Source organism: Nerophis ophidion, linkage group LG15 (genome assembly GCF_033978795.1).
Source record: "Nerophis ophidion isolate RoL-2023_Sa linkage group LG15, RoL_Noph_v1.0, whole genome shotgun sequence".
NCBI classification, from domain to species: Eukaryota; Metazoa; Chordata; class Actinopteri; order Syngnathiformes; family Syngnathidae; genus Nerophis; species Nerophis ophidion.
The window spans coordinates 21,135,044-21,156,276 of NC_084625.1; the positions used below are offsets into that span (position 1 = coordinate 21,135,044).

A 21,233-nucleotide genomic window follows, 5' to 3' on the forward strand; every position below is an offset into this window, starting at 1 on the left:
GGAATACCACAGCAAGATATAGTGGCATTAGCTCGGATTCAAATTCGGATTTCAGCGACTTAAGCGATTCAACAGATTACGCATGTATTGAAACAGATGGTTGGAGTATGAAAGTATTGAAGAAGAAACTGAAGCTATTGAGCAAATAGTTATTGACGCTATTCATAGCCATAGCATGGCCGAATAGCTGCGTTAGCATCGCCGGTAAAATGTGCGGACCAAACGATCAGGACTTTCGCATCTTTTGACACTGGAGCAACTTAAATCCGTCGATTGGTAAGTGTTTTTTTCGCATTAAATGTGGGTGGAAGGAAACGTAATGTAGTTGCAAATGCATCTACAGGTTATCCATACATCTCTGTACCATGTCTGCTTTAGCACCGCCGGTAAATAGCATGTTAGCATCGATTAGCGTTGCATGTTAGCATCGATTAGCTGGCAGTCAACATCAACAAAACTCACCTTTGTGATTTCGTTGACTATCGTTGCAAATGCATCTGCAGGTTATCCATACATCTCTGTGCCATGTCTGCCTTAGCATCGCCGGTAAAATGTGGAGACACTCCCTTTACATTCAATGGGGGTCTGGCGGCAGACACTTTCGCATCTTTGGGCCAGTGGTGCAACTTCAATCCCTCCCTGTTAGTGTTGTTACACCCTCCGACAACACAGCGTCGAGGCATGATGTCTCCAAGGTTCCAAAAATAGTCAAAAAACGGAAAATAACAGAGCTGAGACCCGGTATTTGTAATGTGTTGAAAATGAAAATGGCGGGTGTGTTACCTCGGCGACGTCACATTCTGACGTCATCGCCTCCAGCGCGATAAACAGAAAGGCGTTTAATTCGCCAAAATTCACCCATTTAGAGTTCAGAAATTGGTTAAAAAAATAAATGGTCTTTTTTCTGCAACATCAAGGTATATATTGACGCTTACATAGGTCTGGTGATAATGTTCCCCTTTAAAAAGCGAAGTTAAAAGGGCTGTGAAGTTTGTAATGATGCAAGTTCATACCTGATGACATGGTTGATGACGATAGGGTCAGGGGGCAGCAGTAGGTTGGTGAGGCGCTGGGGGATCTCTGAGAACTTCAGTCGAGGACAATCAAAGATCTGCAGGGGGTGAAAAGAGGCATCTTATAGAGGTGGTAAAAAGTAATAGATTACCACAAATGTATGGAAGTACTTTTTTTTTTCTCCTGTCAAGCTACTCAGGCAAATCATATTGTTGATGTCGATCCACAAATTTACCTTACAAAAGATAAGTTTGGGATGATTCTGTTATTTCTTTATTTGTATCTGACTTTATTTAATGGATTTATATTAACAGTTGGCACAGCCGAACCGGAGCAGGAGGGGATAGAAAGAGAAAAAAAAGGAAGACAGAGGGGGAGGGCTTCACTGTGGCAGAGGGGGTTAGTGCGTCTGCCTCACAATACGAAGGTCCTGCAGTCCTGGGTTCAAATCCAGGCTCGGGATCTTTCTGTGTGGAGTTTGCATGTTCTCCCCGTGAATGCGTGGGTTCCCTCCGGGTACTCCGGCTTCCTCCCACTTCCATGCACCTGGGGATAGGTTGATTGGCAACACTAAATTGGCCCTAGTGTGTGAATGTGAGTGTGAATGTTGTCTGTCTATCTGTGTTGGCCCTGCGATGAGGTGGTGACTTGTCCAGGGTGTACCCCGCCTTCCGCCCGATTGTAGCTGAAATAGGCGCCAGCGCCCCCCGCGACCCCAAAAGGGAACAAGCGGTAGAAATGGATGGATGGATGGATGGACAGAGGGGGAAATTGTGGGGACGTGAGGGGGGAAAAGAAAGAGAGACAACAACAACTTTTACCATCATATTTTAACAGATGTTAAAATATGATGGTAAAAGTGATAGTAAAGAAGCAGTTAGTGAAGTAAATATTAATAACACAAAAATGACAATGAACATTATTACACTACAAATGGAGCAATACAAATACCAGTAAAAATAGCATTGTTGATAATCAATAATAACACTTACCTTTATTATCAACAATACAAGTGTTTCAAATGCAACTATATATATATATATCTATATATATGTCTATATATATATAGATATATATATATATAGATATATATATATATAAATATATATATGTCTATATATATATATATACATACTGTATATATGTAATGAATTACCAAAAAAAAAGAAAGAGAACCGAACTGTATTAACCTTGTAGATTGTTATAGTAAAATAGGTTAAGCTTTGTAAGTGTGTCGTGTTTTACCCACTTACCCATAGAGCAGGGGTGCACACACTTTTTCTGCAGGTGAGCTACTTTTCAATTTAACAAGTCGAGGAGATTTACCTCATTCATATTTATATCCATCCATCCATTTTCTACCGCTTATTCCCTTTCGGGGTCGCGGGGATTCATATTTATAATTTATATTTATTTATTTATGAAAGATACATTTTTGCTAACAAGTTAATGGTGTTTAATGATAATACAAGCACGTTTAACACATAAAGATTCCTTTCTTTCATGAAGACAAGAATATAAGTTGGTGTATTACCTGATTCTGATGACTTGCATTGATTGGAATGAATTGATTAACGTGGACCCCGACTTAAACAAGTTGAAAAACTTATTCGGGTGTTACCATTTAGTGGTCAATTGTACAGAATATGTACTGAACTGTGCAATCTACTAACAAAAGTTTCAATCAATCAATCAATCAATCAATCAATTAATCAATCAATCAATCAATCAATCAGACAGTGGTGCTGATAATGTCCGCATTTTCAAATGAAGGAGAAAAAAGTCCTCCTTTCTGTCCAATACCACATGAAAGTGGTTGGATTTGGCATCTCATTTGTCCAACTTGCATACTCGTTTTTAAACACTTTGTTACGAGAGTAGCATATGTGTGTGTGGGCCTTTAATGTCTGGCAGCAGGTGAGTGACGTCAGTGAGTGTGTGGACGAGCGAGGAGAGGGAGCAGTCGCTGAGGTCCGGGGGAGAAATACATTGGCTTAAAACTCCGTAGCTGTCTAGCTTGTGCACGCTAGCTTTCTGAGACTCTTATTTTGTTAGCACAGGCAGGATGAAGCAGGTCTTTTATGGTGAAGACAGGAACTGTGCAGTCGGTCTTTAGAGTTTTGACAGCAGGTACGGCCAAAGAGTCCTTTGAAATAAAAAGGGTTTCTCTCCGTCCTGTCAGTGATTTTTTTTCTTAATAATGAGCTCGCAGCAGCCAGCGTCATCTCACAAGATCCTCTGGGGCTGAGAATGTCAAACAACTGACGAAAGTGAAGTCTCGGTGAAGATTGATGATTGCTCATTTTTATGTCTATTTTTTTTTAATGCCTGGCTTGCAATATTCTGACACACCTTTCGCGATCGACCGGTAGCTCGCGATCGACGTAATGCCTACCCCTGCCCTAGGGGAACAACGTTATATATATGTGAGTATATGCATGTAAAAAGTAAAAGATTACCATGAATGTATGGAAGTACGAGTGTGTACCTGCTGGAAGTACTTGTCACAGTTGATGTACTCTTTGTCGTGGGAGTCTTGCAGCTTGTTGGTCTTCACATACTGCCACAGTGCCTGGATGATGCATGAGCGCGTCTGAGTGTGGATGCCCAGCAGGCGTGCCAGTCGAGGGTCCAGTTTGAACTGAGGGGGCTGAGGAATAATTTGTGTTGAAGAAAATGTATATAAAGAGTGGGTGCAGTTAATGACACGACAACAGGTGGTGTCCTCACCTGGTAGTCCAGCATCAGCAGCAATGTACAACGCACGCTCACATCTCCTGGCCTCTTCACCTGGAAGCCGTCTGTTTCCTGGGTGGTGGCTGTGCGGTGCCACTGTCAAAACACACACAATTGGTTTGTCTCCCCCTTCTGGTTCTTGGAGGCATTTCAAGCAGCCTGCCTATGTCTCTCACAGCAAATATTTATTTAATAAATAGTCAATCAGATGAGTGTGGAAGTCAAGTAAGACAGAGGATGTGCCTGAATTTGAGCATTTTGAGGCAATATTTACAAAAAATGTCCCTTCATAAAGGAATGTAAACAATTTGTACAAATTGATCAGGTAAATTGTTATTGTATAACTCAGTCAACCAAAACAGCAAAAAAGTTAATAAAAATAAATCTATATTTTAAACTAATTACTTTAACATTGACATATAATTATTACATGATTATGATTATTTAGGATAGTTTAATTCATTCATAAATTGTATTATCATTATTTGAGTGTGAGATCTTAAAAAACTACTGAAAAAAAAATCAATATAACTTTGACTAAATAAAATACAATAATAATATAATGCACCCCAAACCACAAAACATTGAAAAACTATTCAAATTGTTTTTATGTAATGTGTTATTATTATATTATAATTAGCAGAAATTATTTTAAAGATTCTTTTCAGTATTATAAAATAAATTAATACAATTTGTATAAAAACAATATAGTAAAAAACTATATAAGGAAATACAAAAAATATTCAAATTATATTCATTTATTTGTCCTAATGTATTCATTTAAAATAATATATTTTTTTACTATTTATGTATGTTCTTTCACCGTTGCCTTGTCCTTGCACTAGTCGTTCTTGCAGTAAATTAACTTGGTATAAGAAACATCATTTTGTTCAATGTATTTCTGAGAATTAGATTAATAATACACCATAACTTTAACAATAACACTAATATTGCAATCATTGAAATTAATTAATTTAATTTTGTTAAATTAACTTAGTATGAGAAACATACCAATTTCGGGCTTCTTCTGTCCACGGGCGATTATTAACTACCTGTAGGACAAACACTTATTGTTGTGGATATGTGTTTGAAATTATTTAAGCCTGTATTATGTCCGAAAAATGACCGAGTTGGCCATTTTTATGGTAATAATGGGATTGTTAAGGACTGTTATTTATCTGATGTTAACCTGCTAAAACCTCCTTGTTTAGACGCTACAAACAATAATAACTGATCTTTGTTCATGCATATGAAAAAATATTAATCAAGTGTTTGGATGTATTCATTCAAGAGAGTTACATATTTGATAATAAATTACCTATTGCAGCGTTTACGTGTTTTATATCCATAAAAGAGTTACATATATGATAATAAAGTACTTACAGTACTGCACTGTTTACGTGGTGAAGTACCCGTTAAAAAGCTGAAATCAACCCCAAATGAGTGATCCAAAATAATATTTTGATATTGACACGTCATTCGTACACCTCCTAAGTGTAGTTTAGTAATTTATGCACAAATCAGATGTGTCAATATTAAAATATTACTTTGAATCACTTTTTGACAAACAAGAATGAATTGATTTAATAAATACATCCAAACACTTTATTAATATTTATTATGTGATTGAACAAATAACAGTTAATTTTGCATGTAGCTTCTAAAGAAGAAAGAGGTTTTAGCATATCAGTTCTGACAGTCCTTTACAAATAATACCATGGAAATGGCCAACTCTTTAATTTTTCGGACACGATAAAGGCCTAAATAATCTTAAAACATATCCTCATGTATTGATCATTTGTGGATAGAGAAAGGCCAGCAGTGGAGCTTTAACAAGTATGCGCGCTACTGGGGCCGGAATCCATTTTTTGCAGGCCTCTCCCCAAAAAAGATTTGATGGCCCCCTTAAATATTTTTCTGCAGCCGGTCTGCCTAAAGGATTACATGGCGGAGAGAGTTTTAATGTGATTGAGCGTCGCTCCTGGCAACTCATAAAATTGTCAACCTTGAGAACAAGCCACTTTTTCCCCTCGATATGTTTTAGAACGGTGGTTTTCAATAAGCAATCTCGCAGTGCTGTCAAATAAAAAGTCTGAAGTTTTGCAGTCCCTTTTCCTTTATAAGACAAGAAGAAACTGACCTCCACCAGGTGGTTGTCAGGACCGTACAGGTCTTTGTCCAACTCGATCACCAGGCTCTTAAAAAACGAGGAGAACTTCTTCTTCTGTTTTCCTGGCTGAAACACAAGCAAATACTTTGGTTGCATCCATTGATATTTTTAGGACATTTTTCTTATGTGACAGTTTGCACACGGTCCCTAACTCTGCTGCCTGGTCCCTTGCATTAATAGTAAGAACAGATTTAGCCTCATGAATCCTTTTCTCTCTTATTATTTACTACCTACAAAAATAGTGCCCACAGAGAACCGTTGGACCACTTCCTCCACATGAATACTTGTGGTGGAGAATCTTTGATTACTCACGTCATCCAGCAACTTGCCCTCCACTCTCAGCTCCCACGAGGCGATGCTGCCATCAGAGTCGTCTGCGTCTGGCCGCGCTGGGTTGAAGGTGTTGGAAATGTACAGCCTCAGTTTGCGCTTCTGCTGCTGACACAGGCGCGCGGGACACAGAGAATGATTTTAAAACACAAAGAGTTCCACGTTTCCACTGCGGTTAATGAGCAAGTCTTATAGTCTTACCTTCATGGGTCTCTTCAGCGCCTCCTGGATGTCCACACGTTTACGCATGATGGTCTGGTCCAGTTTGCGCTCAAAGGCCAGCAGGTCCATATAGGCCTGGGACTCGGGAACCAGCTCGCGGATCTGGAATGAAAGACAACCAGAAGAAGCATAACATTTTTTTTAGTCCATAACAACCATGACAATGTTTCAACCTCAAGATGCATACACATGTTTACACGGTGAAAATACAGATTTATGATACACAATATTCCCAATGATTTTGTCATTGTATTGTTTATTGCTCTTTGGTGCGCGCTTTCGGTGCAAGAAAATAGCCGCAAAAAAATATGGGCAATTAAAAATGAGGCCACCTTCTGATTGGTGGAAAAAAGCATTCAAACAATCAAAGCATTTGCAGCCATTTGTTTGCAGAGGGAGAGGCAGGGAAGGTAAGCCAACACTGCCACAAAAATGCACATCATGACACTTTTTTATGTTATATTCATCTTTTATCATGTTATACTGTTCATCTTTTTTCATGTTATATTTATCTTTTTATGTTAGATTAATCTTTTTTCATGTTATATTAATCTTTTATATGTTATAATTACCTTTTTTGATGTTTCATTCATCTTTTTTATACATATATATATATACACACACGTATATATATATATATATTAAATATATTTCTTTGACGTTATATTCATCATTTTTTTATGTTACATTCATCTATTTTGATGTAACATTCATCTGTTTTGACGTTGCATTAATCTTTTTTCATGTTATATTAATCTCTTTTATGTTATATATATATATATATTTCTTTGACTTTATATTAATCTTTTTTAATAATGTTACAGTCATCTTTTTTGTTACATTCATCTTTTTTTATGTTACATTCATCTTTTTATGTTGTATTAATCTTTTTTGATGTGGACAAAAACAGTTTTTGTTGTGATATACCACATTTATATTGAGTAAATTGTAACTAATTAAAAAAGTAAAAAATTACTACAGTTAACTGTGTTGTTTGCTAATCCATCCATCCATTTTCTACCGCTTATTCCCTTTCGGGGTCACGGGGGGCGTTGGCGCCTATCTCAGCTACAATCGGGCGGAAGGCAGGATACACCCTGGACAAGTCGCCACCTCATCGCAGGGCCAACACAGATAGACAGACAACATTCACACTCACATTCACACACTAGGGCCAATTTAGTGTTGCCAATCAACCTATCCCCAGGTGCATGTCTTTGGAAGTGGGAGGAAGCCGGAGTACCCGGAGGGAACCCACGCATTCACGGGGAGAACATGCAAACTCCACACAGAAAGATCCCGAGCCTGGATTTGAACCCAGAACTGCAGGAGCTTCGTATTGTGAGGCAGACGCACTAACCCCTCTGCCACCGTAAAGTGCTAATTTTTTTACAAAAGGTTTTTAAGGACATATTTTGTATTTGCATTAATCACAATTTTTTACAGAAAACAATAAATACAAATTACCTAGTTAATAGTTAATAAACTATTTCGAAATAACAAAGAAAAGGGGAACCAACTGAGGAGAGATAAACAGTGAAAAATAAAAAGTAAACAAAAAAATGTGTAAAAACGCTAAAAAGTACCTATATGGAAAGTAAGATGTACAATTTGGTGAGGGTCAATATTAGGGATTGCATTTAAGTGCGCGGTTCGTTCTCCCAATATGCAGCAGGAACTCCGGAGGCAAAGTGCAGGTGAAACATTGATTTATTGTCCATGAAATCATGGAAAAATAAAAAAAGACTGAAAAGCGTGCCGATAACGTGGGAGCTATGGCGAAACTTAGCACAGGAACAGGAATCAAAGATCGCAGAAAATACTCAACGTAACGGGTTGCATGGAAGCAAATAGAAGACATTGTCACTGTTGCGTAGTGCAAACAAGGAAGCCAGAATGATTGTCGTGAAAAACAGGAATGAGCAGCTCTCTGAGTAGTGCACAGGAGCAGGCGAGCGTCCCGAACACTAATCAGAGGCAGGCAAAACTAATCTGCAGTTATGGTAACTAAAACACAAACTGGGGTGCTAAAAATCCAACTGAGGTAGTCAAACTGACAGAACAAAACATGATCTGGGCAACGGATTATAACAGATTTATTGGCTCTGACGAAGGTCTACTGAACTGTTTGTGCGTTTTTTTGACTGCCATTCAGGCAACACTAACTAAGGCCATTTCCATATAAGATGGTTGAGGTCGAAATCAACATGCTACAGTAACTAATAGGTTCATAATTTTGGTGCAGATCTGGATACATGTACATGAAAGACAAACATGGAGTTCGCACTTCTTTCGACATTTAACCAGACTTCATTACAGTCAGGTTGTTTGTTTTATTTAATTAACGCACGCACGCACGCACGCACGCACGCACGCACGCACGCACGCACACACACACACACACACACACACACACACACACACACTGTATTTGCTGGTGCTCTTACTACACATAACTGTTCTGAACAAGTAAATGAAAGGGATTGTTTTTTTATCATCAAAAAGATGTGTGATCAAACACACACACACTCCTGGTTCTCCCTCCTCTTTCTAAATGGCTGCCTTCATTGTTCCCCTCATTTCTCTATCTCCAGAGCAAGCGGAGGAGGACGGAAAACATTTCGCTTTTTTCCCCTGATCTGAGCTGCCTTTCTGCCGGTCTGGCGTCTTGTCTTTTTAGGAGGGACGAAATCGCCGCCCTTTCCACCCCCAGAACCACCCACCCCCCCAACAATTATGAGATAGCCTCCTCCGTACTGCTCCTGACATCAAAACCTGCCGGCATCTCTCTCCTCTGCACACACAAGGATGAACAGACACAAAAAATACAAAAAATGCAGCCTCACCCTTTGCGGAAGAATCTTGTCTGCCATTTTCCTCCTCTTAGCACTGGAGAGACGGAGAGAAAGAGGGGAAAAAGGGAGCATGTTACTATGGTGACTGATAGCGTAGCACTAGGGCCATCTGCTAAAATGCTGGGCCATATCCAGCGTCCCAGCTGTGTGTGTGTGTGTGCTCTCTGAAATGCAGCAGTCCACCTGGAGAGTCTTTCACAGCAAAAAGGGTTACACACACACACACACACACACACACACACACACACACACACACACACACACACACACACACACACACACACACACACACGACTGCTGTGTTTGAGGGATTTTGTTAACAGTTTTCTCTTTTTATTGTTCAACTCAATTCATGCAAGTTGCTTCCGAAAAGAACCGCAATAAAACATGTTCCTTTGCAACTTCAGCTTGCAAAAGGAAGAACCCGCACGCTGCCAGTAGCAGAGCAAACAAACATTCTTCAATTTAAGCGTTCGGTAATTGATTGTGTGTATCGCGGCTTGACCGTCAGCATGCCAAATAGTGCACAAGATGGCTGCAAGGGGTTTGGAGGTGAGGGCGGGGCTTGTTACAGGGGTGTGGCTTTGGTTGCCTAAGGAGGGCGTGTCCAAGGAGGGAGAAGAAACACAAAAATTGAAATCCTTTCCCATCATGCCATGCTCCAGTCCAAAGCATGCACCACTAGCAGTGTCAGCTATAGGCGCCATTCAGGTACGGAAGGAGGGTTGTTAAAAAGAAAACGTATCATGCAGCGGAACAAAAGTCCTACTTTGATCCGAGCGTGGGATCTGATTGGGGATCTCGTAAGTCCATAGGCCTTGTCGGCATCTCACTGGCTCCAGGGAATCCAAGCGGCTTCCTGAGGATCGGTGAGGTTGACCCATTAGAGGACACATGGGGAAGTGGGGGTAACTCCGAGTGTACCTGTGTGTGTGTGTGTGTGTGTGTGTGTGTGTGTGTGTTAGCAAAAACACTACTTTGTGAACCAAAATGAGCACTCCCTCACCCACCATAAACAAATAAATACACAGGCAGACAACACGCTGATAATACACACACAGACGCACAAGAAGACAACATAGATGATGTTTTGTGTAACTTAGACCATAACTAAAAGAATGACTACAGCCAGTTAAAAAACAGCTCTATTTCAGAAGCAATGGTGGCTGGCTGTGTTGCTAGGCAACCGGAGGCATCCTCCTTTGGCGGTGCAACTTCAAGGACAAAACCTGAATAAAAAAGGAAAAGGTAAAGAACAAAAACAAAGAAAGTGTGCCAAAGCAATGAGTAAATGATCCTCAATGTTATATTCATGCTAAAAGTCTGACCGCCTCTCGGACATAAAGGGGCGGTCATTTCTCCCTTGCCAAAGCAGCTTAAGTTGAAAACCTCACGAGCAGCATTCATTTTGTCTATAAAAAACATCACATTGTGACAATTATTTTTATAAAATAAACATGGCGTGATATATGTATTACAGTTGATTGATTCAGGTATTATTTGTATATCATCAACACATTATAATATATCTGTAAATATTTTGTAAAAAATGAACTATTAATCTTTTTTTAAATATATGTACAAAAATATTACTTTCATTTAAGTAAATCAATATTTCACTATTAAATCAATAACAAATGTTGTCGAAGATGAATAATTTTTCAAAAATGAAAATAGAAAAAAAGAAAAGATGAACAAATATATAATAAGAAAAATATTCGACGAAAAAGAAAAAGAAGAAAAAGAAAAAAAGGAAAAGCAAAAGAAAAAGGTGATATTTGTCATGTCTGCAGTCTGCTGCTTAAGCTGCTGACGTTCTTTTTTGTTTCAGTTGTCCTTGTCTAGTGTTCCTGGACAGAGCCAAAGCAGCACACCTGCAACTGGTTGGCAGTCAGTGCCATATTTAAGGAGAAGGGTCTTGCTGCGGCCACAGAACAACTCTAGGTCGCGCCTACTGTAAGTTGCGCCCACAGGGGTGACGACAAGGGAAGTGAGCGATGTCTTAAAGACATGCCCACAGTGGCGCTGGCAACGCGCGAGTGGACACTTAATTTGTAATGCGATCCAAGATGGCTAATGCAATGCACCACTAGTTGTTAATATTTAGGTTGTTGTATATATTTTTCGGTTGATTATATACAATCCTATCCCTATCCCAAACCTAACCCTAACTTTAATTTATCTTCAGCAGTATTCTTTTATATGTGATTTCCGTGTTACGTATTGTCGTTTCAGCTTCACTTCTGTTGTTGTCTCCCCTGTGGGCATGTGGTTAAGTGGCTGCAGCTTGAGCTTAAAGTTGTGGTCATGACAGGAGTCCTTCTGCCCTCCTGTCATCTGTGTTTTTGTTGCACTTTTTCCACTCTCTATAGTACGTTTTTTTTTATTGATCAAATATCTGTGTTGTATTTTTTACATTGCCGTCTGTGCTTTGAGGTCCAATGTCTGGCTATCCACCACCTGTAACAACATTCACGCTGGAGTGAAGAATGTCCAATTAATGATTATTTTGGTCAAATCCCATCTTATGTCGTTTACATTTTTAATAAATGCGATTTCTAATGTGAATGCAATCCGACCCACATTACAGAAGTAAACACGGTTAAATTTTAGTAGGTCTCAGTCGTGGAGCTTTGTAGTAAATTCAAGGATTTTTCGCAATTAAAGTCAACATTTTCTGAACCAAATTATTGTGCATGGAAGAAAGGGAAGAAAAAGGGAAAGCATTTTGTCTCTTGAGAGCATGTGGACAAACAGTCGGAGACAGGAGACGTGGAACATTGACGTGAGTCCCTAAAACATTATTTTTGCCTGTTTTCTGCTCATTTGTCAATTATTTATTTTATTATTTCCATCTGTTTTGGCCAATAATTATGACTCATCGCTTTTTGTTGAAGTTTTGGTCAGATGAATGCGAACTGAGCGTTCAGACTGCAGTTGGCCTCTGATTTATATCCACGTACGAAAGAAGCCTGGGTCAGATGTGAAACATTTTCAAATGCACTGTTCACATTTACATGAAAAATCTGATACAGGTCACATATTGGCAAACAAATTGGGGCCAAAGGGTATATCCACTTTACTGTATAATGGATATGTTCCTTCTTGACTGCACTTAAAGATGTTTATAATTTTTGCAGTTGTTAAAAAATAAGATTATATATATATACATTTAAGAAAAGTATCCAGATATACTGTATATTGTAAATAGTAAACAATATGAAAACTATTGTTGCAAAAACAAATCTTTTTCAGCAATAATTTTCCATAGCCATTAGAATGAATGCACTATAAAGGGAGGAGAGGACGGCATGGCACAGTTGGGAGAGTGGCTGTGCCAGCAACCTGAGGTTCCTGGTTAAATCCCCACCTTCTACCATCCTAGTCACATCCGTTGTGTCCTTGAGCAAGACACTTCTCCCTTGCTCCTAAAGGGTCCTGGTTAGGGCCTTGCATGGCAGCTCCCGCCACCAGTGTGTGAATGTGTGTGTGAATGTGTGTGTGAATGTGTGAATGTGGAAATAGTGTCAAAGCGCTTTGAGTTCCTTGAAAAAAAGGTAGAAAAGCGCTAAAAAAGTATAACCCATTTTTACAATTTTAAAGTTTTTTTAATAAATATATTTCAAAAAGAGCTTACAGTGAAATTAAGTGTACTTGAACACAATTGAAGTTGTAAATTCAAAGTTAAATCCCATCTCTGTTAACATCACAAAAATTGTAAAGGCAGAACTGTATTGGAATTCATTAGCTTGCGTACTTAAAGGGGAACTGTACTTTTTCGGGGGAATTTTACCTGTCATTCAAAATACTTATGTAATACAAGAACACATATATATTCTAACTGGTAAATAAACACTAGCAAAATCAGCTAACAATGGGATTTATGACATCATTGTGTCTATTCCGCCCATAAAGCCATCTAAATCAGTGGTCCCCAACCTTTTTGTAGCTCCGGACCGATCAACGCCTGATAATTTGTCCCGTGGCCCGGCGGTGGGGGTTTGGGGGATTCGGTTTTTTTTTTGTCATGAAAAAGGGAGTTTTTTTTGGGTTGGTGCACTAATTGTAAGCATATCTTGTGTTTTTTTATGTTGATTTAATAAAATAAAAAAAAATAATACAAAATTCTTCTGCGGCCCGGTGGTTGGGGACCACTGATCTAAATAACATCTGAAACTCGCAACAATACTCCATTTAAATCTCGTGACCTGAATATTAGCGATATTGTTATAATAAGCGCAAACATTAGGGACGCCGTGATCAAAGAGCTAACTAGTTCATGCTGTTATATTGACATAATGAGCCAGTGAGCTGAGTTAATTCTAGATTATAAATCATACCTCTCACTTGAAGGTTGTGGCCATAAACGTAGCAGTTGATAAAGATAGACATTCAACTTAAATTGGAGATGGCGAGAAAGACACCAAAAGATGCACATTAGCAGCACCATTTTTTTTTTTTTTTTTTTACCTGCGCGAGGATTATCATTAATTCTTCATCTGATTGGGAAGATATGAACATCCCATCAGTTGGCATCCCAGTGAGAGAGGATTGCTTTTTTATGTTCATACCTTTTATATCTTGTTTAGCACTTAGCAATATTGCTACATGATCTTTTTACTACACAGCTTCTTAAACTTGTTGATCATTCTCCCTATGTTCAGGCTCAAAAATATCAGGTTCCGGAGCATCATTGTTCCAAAGTAGTCTTTGTTAGTTCTCATGATGTCTGCCATGTCTGTTGTAGATGTTGAAATAAATAGGGAACGTTGTGATGCATCTGTGAAATGAACTACATTATATACTTTCAGTGTTTATATAAACCAATGGTGGAGGCTTTTAAATGTTTTTGGAGCGCTTTATCGGCAGAATAGAGGGAATCCCATTAGCTCCATTGTTAGCTGACTTTTGCTAACATTTATTTATGAGTCAGAATGCACAAAAAAAGAAAGACCTACTGTATGTGTGCTTGTCTTACATAAGGATTGTAAATGATATGCATAATTCCAAAAAAGTGCAGTTCACCTTTAATGAAGGGCCCCGTCATAAAAGTGGCCATTGGGGGTGCAGTTCATCCCAAAGCAGAACTTTAGTATAGTTCAAATCACACAATGTAGTGTTTTGCCTGATTAAAATGAGGAAAGAGAGACAGGATATTTTTAGCTCTAACTTGCTTCATATCTCAATGACACTGGAAGCACAGGTGGCGGTGCTCAGCTGGCAGCTGTGTCAGGTCCAAACTGCCATGCAGTAGTGCGGCTAGGCGGGCATCAACTTGTTTGCCAGAGGACGCGCAAAACCTCACAAAGTCAGCGCTCGGAGTAACAAAGGCACTCCAGGTGGGTGACCCCTCCTCAAGCATCGATCAGACCCTCTCTGGGGAGCTCCAGGACCCGACATTGAACAACACTTCTTTGACAATCCTGCCTAATTGTAAGAGGATCAATGGCGATGCAGATGAAGGAAACAGAGGTCCACTGCATATTGATCCTACTTTTTAATGAGCACACCTGCCACACTGATCACCATGCAGACCCCTGCTCAGAATGCTGATGTTCCCACCTGTCCTACTCCGCGCTTTAATAGCTGACCAAGATGCTCGGTAAGGACCAGGAAAACTTCCCTGATGTACTGAGGTGACTAATGGGACGTCATTGATGGATGTGATGGTAATAAACACACAGCGACACCTCCAAACACCAACACGCCTCACATTGTTCGACAGGACATGTAATGTTATTCAGTGTTTTGTTGTTTTTAACACTTGTGTGACAGTTAGGAATGCAAACAAATGTAATTCACCTGCAACAGAAATCACTGTTTTACTGTTAATAATTAAGTGGTTAGCCTATTTTCCCACATAAGTGACAATTAAAGAGTGTTAAACAAGTGTGAGGTTTATCTGCAAATCATCTTATTCCTCTCTCATTAAAGTTAAGATGAAGCATTCTGTGGTTTTTATGCAGTGCTTAACTTTTTTACTCCTGTGCAGGCCTGTAGCTATCGATTAATTTTGTAATAAAATAATCTATTGATTTGTTTGTTCGATTAAAGTGGCTAATTGCAACATTTTAACGTATTTTAAGCTTTATATCACTCCTTCTTCCGGCTTCTAAAACGCAACGATGTAACTACATATGTACGTAACACATGCGCTCGCATTAGCTTTGGGTGTTGTTAGCTAATAATAACAATTTGGATATCTAGCGTTAGGTGTCTTTGAATGTATATTCTATCATAACAAGAAGATGACTGCAACATGACGTTGCTTCTTTTGGAATAGTCGTGTCTGTGTGCACCGATCTCTGCGCATATGTGTTAACAAGACAGAGTGAGTGACCGCTGTAAACACCAACCATTTTTTTCGGGCCGGTAAAATATATTGTTACATAAACTTTGTGACTGTGAAAAACATAGACAGTTTTAACAACTAATGGTAACATAAGCTAGCCAATGGTGTTCTTTTTTGTTATAATTTTGCTTTGAAAAATGTAACTGTGAGCAAGTTGCAAACATCCCTTTTAATCGAGTAATCGGACAAAACATGTTATAGTCCTGGGTTTCCCGCAGCGCTTTGTTGCTAAGGCGGCCGCCTTAACAACAAGGAGCCGCCGCCTAACCTAAAGTCTTAACAAGCTGCTCCGCTTCGTTCTGCCTCCGTCAGTACATCTCTGCACGCCCATCATTGTCCCGCCCACAGAACCATTTGATTGGATACACGCAGAGCAGCGACAGCCAATCAGCAGTGCGTATTCAGAGCGGTAACAGCCAATCAGCAGTGTGTATTCAGAGCAGTAAAAGCCAATCAGCAGTGGGTATTCAGAGCGCATGGAGTCAGTGCTCCAGCGTCATGATTAGCAGATAGGTGTTTAGCAGGTAAGAATCAGGCAGCGGACTCTCCCCAAATTATAATAAACACCTCCCAGTCAGCTACAAGTAACATCCCTATGAGCCCATTGACGTTCTAGAAACATAAACGGCAGCTCAGCTCGCTCGAAGTCCTTGAGGTCAAGGCTAATTAGCTTTTAGCGTAACGTTAGCTCATTTTGCGGTTTGTGTGTGTGCGTGCGTGCGTGTGTGTGTTACGGACAGCAAAGCTCTGTCTGTCTGTTATTTCACGTTACATTTTTCTGTGTTGATTAAGCTGTGTTGAAGCAGCAAAAAAACAACATTATGTTAAATGAAGAGTTTTCTGAAGCTGTCTCTGATAGTTGATATAATAATGCAACTGCATCATAAAGCCTACATGAACTCCATGGTATTCAGAGACGAATAGTATCTCCTATTGCTATTTTACTATTTTTTTCAGCTATAGTTACATTAATCATTGGTAATGTAGCAACCTAGTTTTGAAAGGCAGGGTCCCTGCTATCACGTTGATAAAAATATAACATTTACAATAATAAAAATCAACTACAGGCTTCCCAAATGCTGTTATAAGCATGATGAGTTGAACATATGTCAGCATGTGGCATAATAATGACATCCTTAGTATCTCAGGTAACTAGGACTGTTTTGTTTTTACTTTATGGAAAAAATAGAGCTATATATCGTATATCGCCATTCAGCAAATGGAGCGAAAAACACAACCAAAGATTTTAGGCTTCTTCATGTAACGAAGCCGGCCTACTTCACCACAGTCTGTAGTCTATTGCCTCATGGCTATTTGGTGGCAGTGACGAGGTGGAGACGTGATGGCGACAGGTCAAGTTACACCGATACTTACACCCACCCACCCCCTTCCTCGGTCTGTCCACCGGAGAGACAAAAACCATAACTAACACATTTTCTGGGAAAAAAAAAATGGTTTCCCCTACATTAAATTGGTCGTGGCGGCCCACCCTTGCAAAACAAAAGCTGTTACGTCTTAAAAATGAAGGTTTTTTTTTTTTACATGAAAACATATTTTATTAATATAATGAATTAATGGAAATACATAGCCTATTAAGAGGACAGTGTCAGCTTTCACAGAGAGAAAATGCAGTTGAAGCAGCAGCGCAAAGCACATAAGATGTCAGGCTCGCTGCAGCTCTGGCTGTGTGTCGTGGACACGGAGCAACAGAAGTAAAGAGTCCCCAAACATGAGCACAGTCTCCAAGAACACCACAAAAATATGCTAGATTTGTTGCTAGTCATTTAAAAAAAAAAGAAAAGTCACTAAGCGTATTGGAGAAGTCTCTAGAAACTTGAAAAATGTTCACGAAAGTACCATCCATCCATCCATCCATCCATCATCTTCCGCTTATCCGAGGTCGGGTCGCGGGGGCAGCAGCCTAAGCAGGGAAGCCCAGACTTCCCTATCTCCAGCCACTTCGTCTAGCTCTTCCCGGGGGATCCCGAGGCGTTCCCAGGCCAGCCGGGAGACATAGTCTTTCCAACGTGTCCTGGGTCTTCCCCGTGGCCTCCTACCAGCTGGACGTGCCCTAAACACATCCCTAGGGAGGCGTTCGGGTGGCATCCTGACCAGATGCCCGAACCACCTCATCTGGCTCCTCTCGATGTGGAGGAGCAGCGGCTTTACGTTGAGCTCCTCCCGGACGGCAGAGCTTCTCACCCTATCTCTAAGGGAGAGCCCCACCACCCGGCGGAGGAAACTCATTTCGGCCGCTTGTACCCGTGATCTTATCCTTTCGGTCATGACCCAAAGCTCATGACCATAGGTGAGGATGGGAACGTAGATCGACCGGTAAATTGAGAGCTTTGCCTTCCGGCTCAGCTCCTTCTTCACCACAACGGATCGATACAACGTCCGCATTACTGAAGACGCCGCACCGATCCGCCTGTCGATCTCACGATCCACTCTTCCCCCACTCGTGAACAAGACTCCTAGGTACTTGAACTCCTCCACTTGGGGCAGGGTCTCCTCCCCAACCCGGAGATGGCACTCCACCCTTTTCCGGGCGAGAACCATGGACTCGGACTTGGAGGTGCTGATTCTCATTCCGGTCGCTTCACACTCGGCTGCGAACCGATCCAGTGAGAGCTGAAGATCCCGGCCAGATGAAGCCATCAGGACTACATCATCTGCAAAAAGCAGAGACCTAATCCCGTGGCCACCAAACCGGAACCCCTCAACGCCTTGACTGCGCCTAGAAATTCTGTCCATAAAAGTTATGAACAGAATCGGTGACAAAGGACAGCCTTGGCGGAGTCCAACCTTCACTGGAAACGTGTCCGACTTACTGCCAGCAATGCGGACCAAGCTCTGACACTGATCATACAGGGAGCGGACTGCCACAATAAGACATTCCGATACCCCATACTCTCTGAGCACTCCCCACAGGACTTCCCGAGGGACACGGTCGAATGCCTTCTCCAAGTCCACAAAGCACATGTAGACTGGTTGGGCAAACTCCCATGCACCCTCAAGAACCCTGCCGAGAGTATAGAGCTGGTCCACAGTTCCACGACCAGGACGAAAACCACACTGTTCCTCCTGAATCCGAGGTTCGACTATCCGGCGAAGCCTCCTCTCCAGTACACCTGAATAAACCTTACCGGGAAGGCTGAGGAGTGTGATCCCACGATAGTTGGAACACACCCTCCGGTCCCCCTTCTTAAAGAGAGGGACCACCACCCCGGTCTGCCAATCCAGAGGTACCGCCCCCGATGTCCACGCGATGCTGCAGAGTCTTGTCAACCAAGACAGCCCCACAGCATCCAGAGCCTTAAGGAACTCCGGGCGGGTCTCATCCACCCCCGGGGCCTTGCCGCTGAGGAGCTTTTTAACTACCTCAGCGACCTCAGCCCCAGAAATAGGAGAGTCCACTACAGATTCCCCAGGCACCGCTTCCTCAAAGAAAGACGTGTTGGTGGGATTGAGGAGGTCTTCGAAGTATTCCCTCCACCGATCCACAACATCCGCAGTCGAAGTCAGCAGAACACCATCCGCACCATACACGGTGTTGATAGTGCACTGCTTCCCCTTCCTGAGGCGCCGTATGGTGGTCCAGAATCGCTTCGAAGCCGTCCGGAAGTCGTTTTCCATGGCTTCCCCGAACTCTTCCCATGTCCGAGTTTTTGCCTCCGCGACCGCTAAAGCTGCACACCGCTTGGCCCGTCGGTACCCGTCCACTGCCTCCGGAGTCCTATGAGCCAAAAGAACCCGATAGGACTCCTTCTTCAGCTTGACGGCATCCCTCACTGCTGGTGTCCACCAACGGGTTCTGGGATTACCGCCACGACAGGCACCAACAACCTTGCGGCCACAGCTCCAATCAGCCGCCTCGACAATAGAGGTTCGGAACATGGTCCACTCGGACTCAATGTCCCGCACCTCCCTCGTGACATGTTCAAAGTTCTCCCGGAGGTGTGAATTGAAACTCTCTCTGACAGGAGACTCTGCCAGACGTTCCCAGCAGACCCTCACAATGCGCTTGGGCCTGCCAGGTCTGTCCGGCATCCTCCCCCACCATCGCAGCCAACTCACCACCAGGTGGTGATCGGTAGAAAGCTCCGCCCCTCTCTTCACCCGAGTGTCCAAAACATAAGGCCGCAAATCCGATGACACAACTACAAAGTCGATCATGGAACTGCGGCCTAGGGTGTCCTGGTGCCAAGTGCACATATGGACACCCTTATGTTTGAACATGGTGTTTGTTATCGACAAACTGTGACGAGCACAAAAGTCCAATAACAAAACACCACTCGGGTTTAGATCCGGGCGACCATTCTTCCCAATCACGCCTCTCCAGGTTTCACTGTCGTTGCCAACATGAGCGTTGAAGTCTCCCAGCAGAACAAGGGAATCACCCGGAGGAGCACTTTCCAGTACTCCCTCGAGTGTACCCAAAAAGGGTGGGTATTCTGAACTGCTGTTTGGTGCGTAAGCACAAACAACAGTCAGGACCCGTCCCCCCACCCGAAGGCGAAGGGAAGCTACCCTCTCGTCCACTGGGTTGAACTCAAACGTACAGGCTTTGAGCCGGGGGGAAACCAGAATTGCCACCCCAGCCCGTCGCCTCTCACTGCCGGCAACGCCAGAGTGGAAGAGGGTCCAGTCCCTCTCGAGAGAACTGGTTCCAGAGCCCTTGCTGTGCGTCGAGGTGAGTCCGACTATATCCAGCCGGAACTTCTCTACCTCGCGCACTAGCTCAGGCTCCTTCCCCCCCAGTGAGGTGACGTTCCACGTCCCAAGAGCTAGCTTCTGTAGCCGAGGATCGGACCGCCAAGTGCCCTGCCTTCGGCTGCCGCCCAGCTCACAATGCACCCGACCTCTATGGCCCCTCCTATGAGTGGTGAGCCCATTGGAGGGATGACCCACGTTGCCTCTTCGGGCTGTGCCCGGCCGGGCCCCATGGGAACAGGCCCGACCACCAGGCGCTCGCCATCGTGCCCCACCTCCGGGCCTGGCTCCAGAGCGGGGCCCCGGTGACCCACGTCCGGGCGAGGGAAATCTGGGTTCATTTCGTTGTAATTCCATAGAAGTCTTTGAGCTGCTCTTTGTCTGATCACTCACCTAGGACCTGTTTGTCTTGGGAGACCCTACCAGGGGGCATGAAAACCCCCAGACAACATAGCTCCTAGGATCATTGGGACACGCAAACTCCTCTACCACGGTAAGGTAGCAGCTCAGAGAGGAGTTCACGAAAGTACATTGAATAATAATCAGCAACAATTGAAAAACAGAGCAAACAATATTGGAAAATATACAGTGTAAGAGTACTAATTAATAAGAGATTTGTTTTTAAATGTATGTACACATTTTTAGCCATTTTAAAGAACATATACATTAGCACAGTGGTTCTCAAATGGGGGTACGCAGACCCCTGGGGGTCCTTGAAGGTATGCCAAGGGGTATGTGAGATTTTTAAAAAATATTCTAAAAAATAGCAACAATTCAGAAATCCTTTATAAATATATTTATTGAATAATACTTCAACAAAATGTGAATGTAAGTTCATAAA

General features: G+C 42.0%; 1 protein-coding gene across 6 annotated transcripts in view; it reads right to left on the reverse strand.

Moving 5' to 3' along the window:
• smarcd3b (SWI/SNF related, matrix associated, actin dependent regulator of chromatin, subfamily d, member 3b) overlaps window positions 1-21,233 on the reverse strand; it is a 67,873-nt gene that overhangs the window by 6,096 nt on the left and 40,544 nt on the right. For 3 of the 6 annotated variants that reach the window (XM_061921743.1, XM_061921742.1, XM_061921745.1), the window contains exons 3-10: window positions 10,097-10,186; window positions 9,319-9,361; window positions 6,452-6,574; window positions 6,233-6,355; window positions 5,891-5,986; window positions 3,745-3,846; window positions 3,503-3,664; window positions 1,014-1,111 (exon numbers count right to left, since the gene is read on the reverse strand). In XM_061921743.1, the coding sequence (XP_061777727.1) occupies window positions 1,014-1,111; window positions 3,503-3,664; window positions 3,745-3,846; window positions 5,891-5,986; window positions 6,233-6,355; window positions 6,452-6,574; window positions 9,319-9,361; window positions 10,097-10,186 (837 nt within the window). Of the gene's footprint in view, window positions 1-1,013; window positions 1,112-3,502; window positions 3,665-3,744; window positions 3,847-5,890; window positions 5,987-6,232; window positions 6,359-6,451; window positions 6,575-9,318; window positions 9,362-10,096; window positions 10,187-21,233 lie in introns of all 6 variants that reach the window. The other 3 variants (XM_061921744.1, XM_061921747.1, XM_061921746.1) reach the window with 3 other exon arrangements.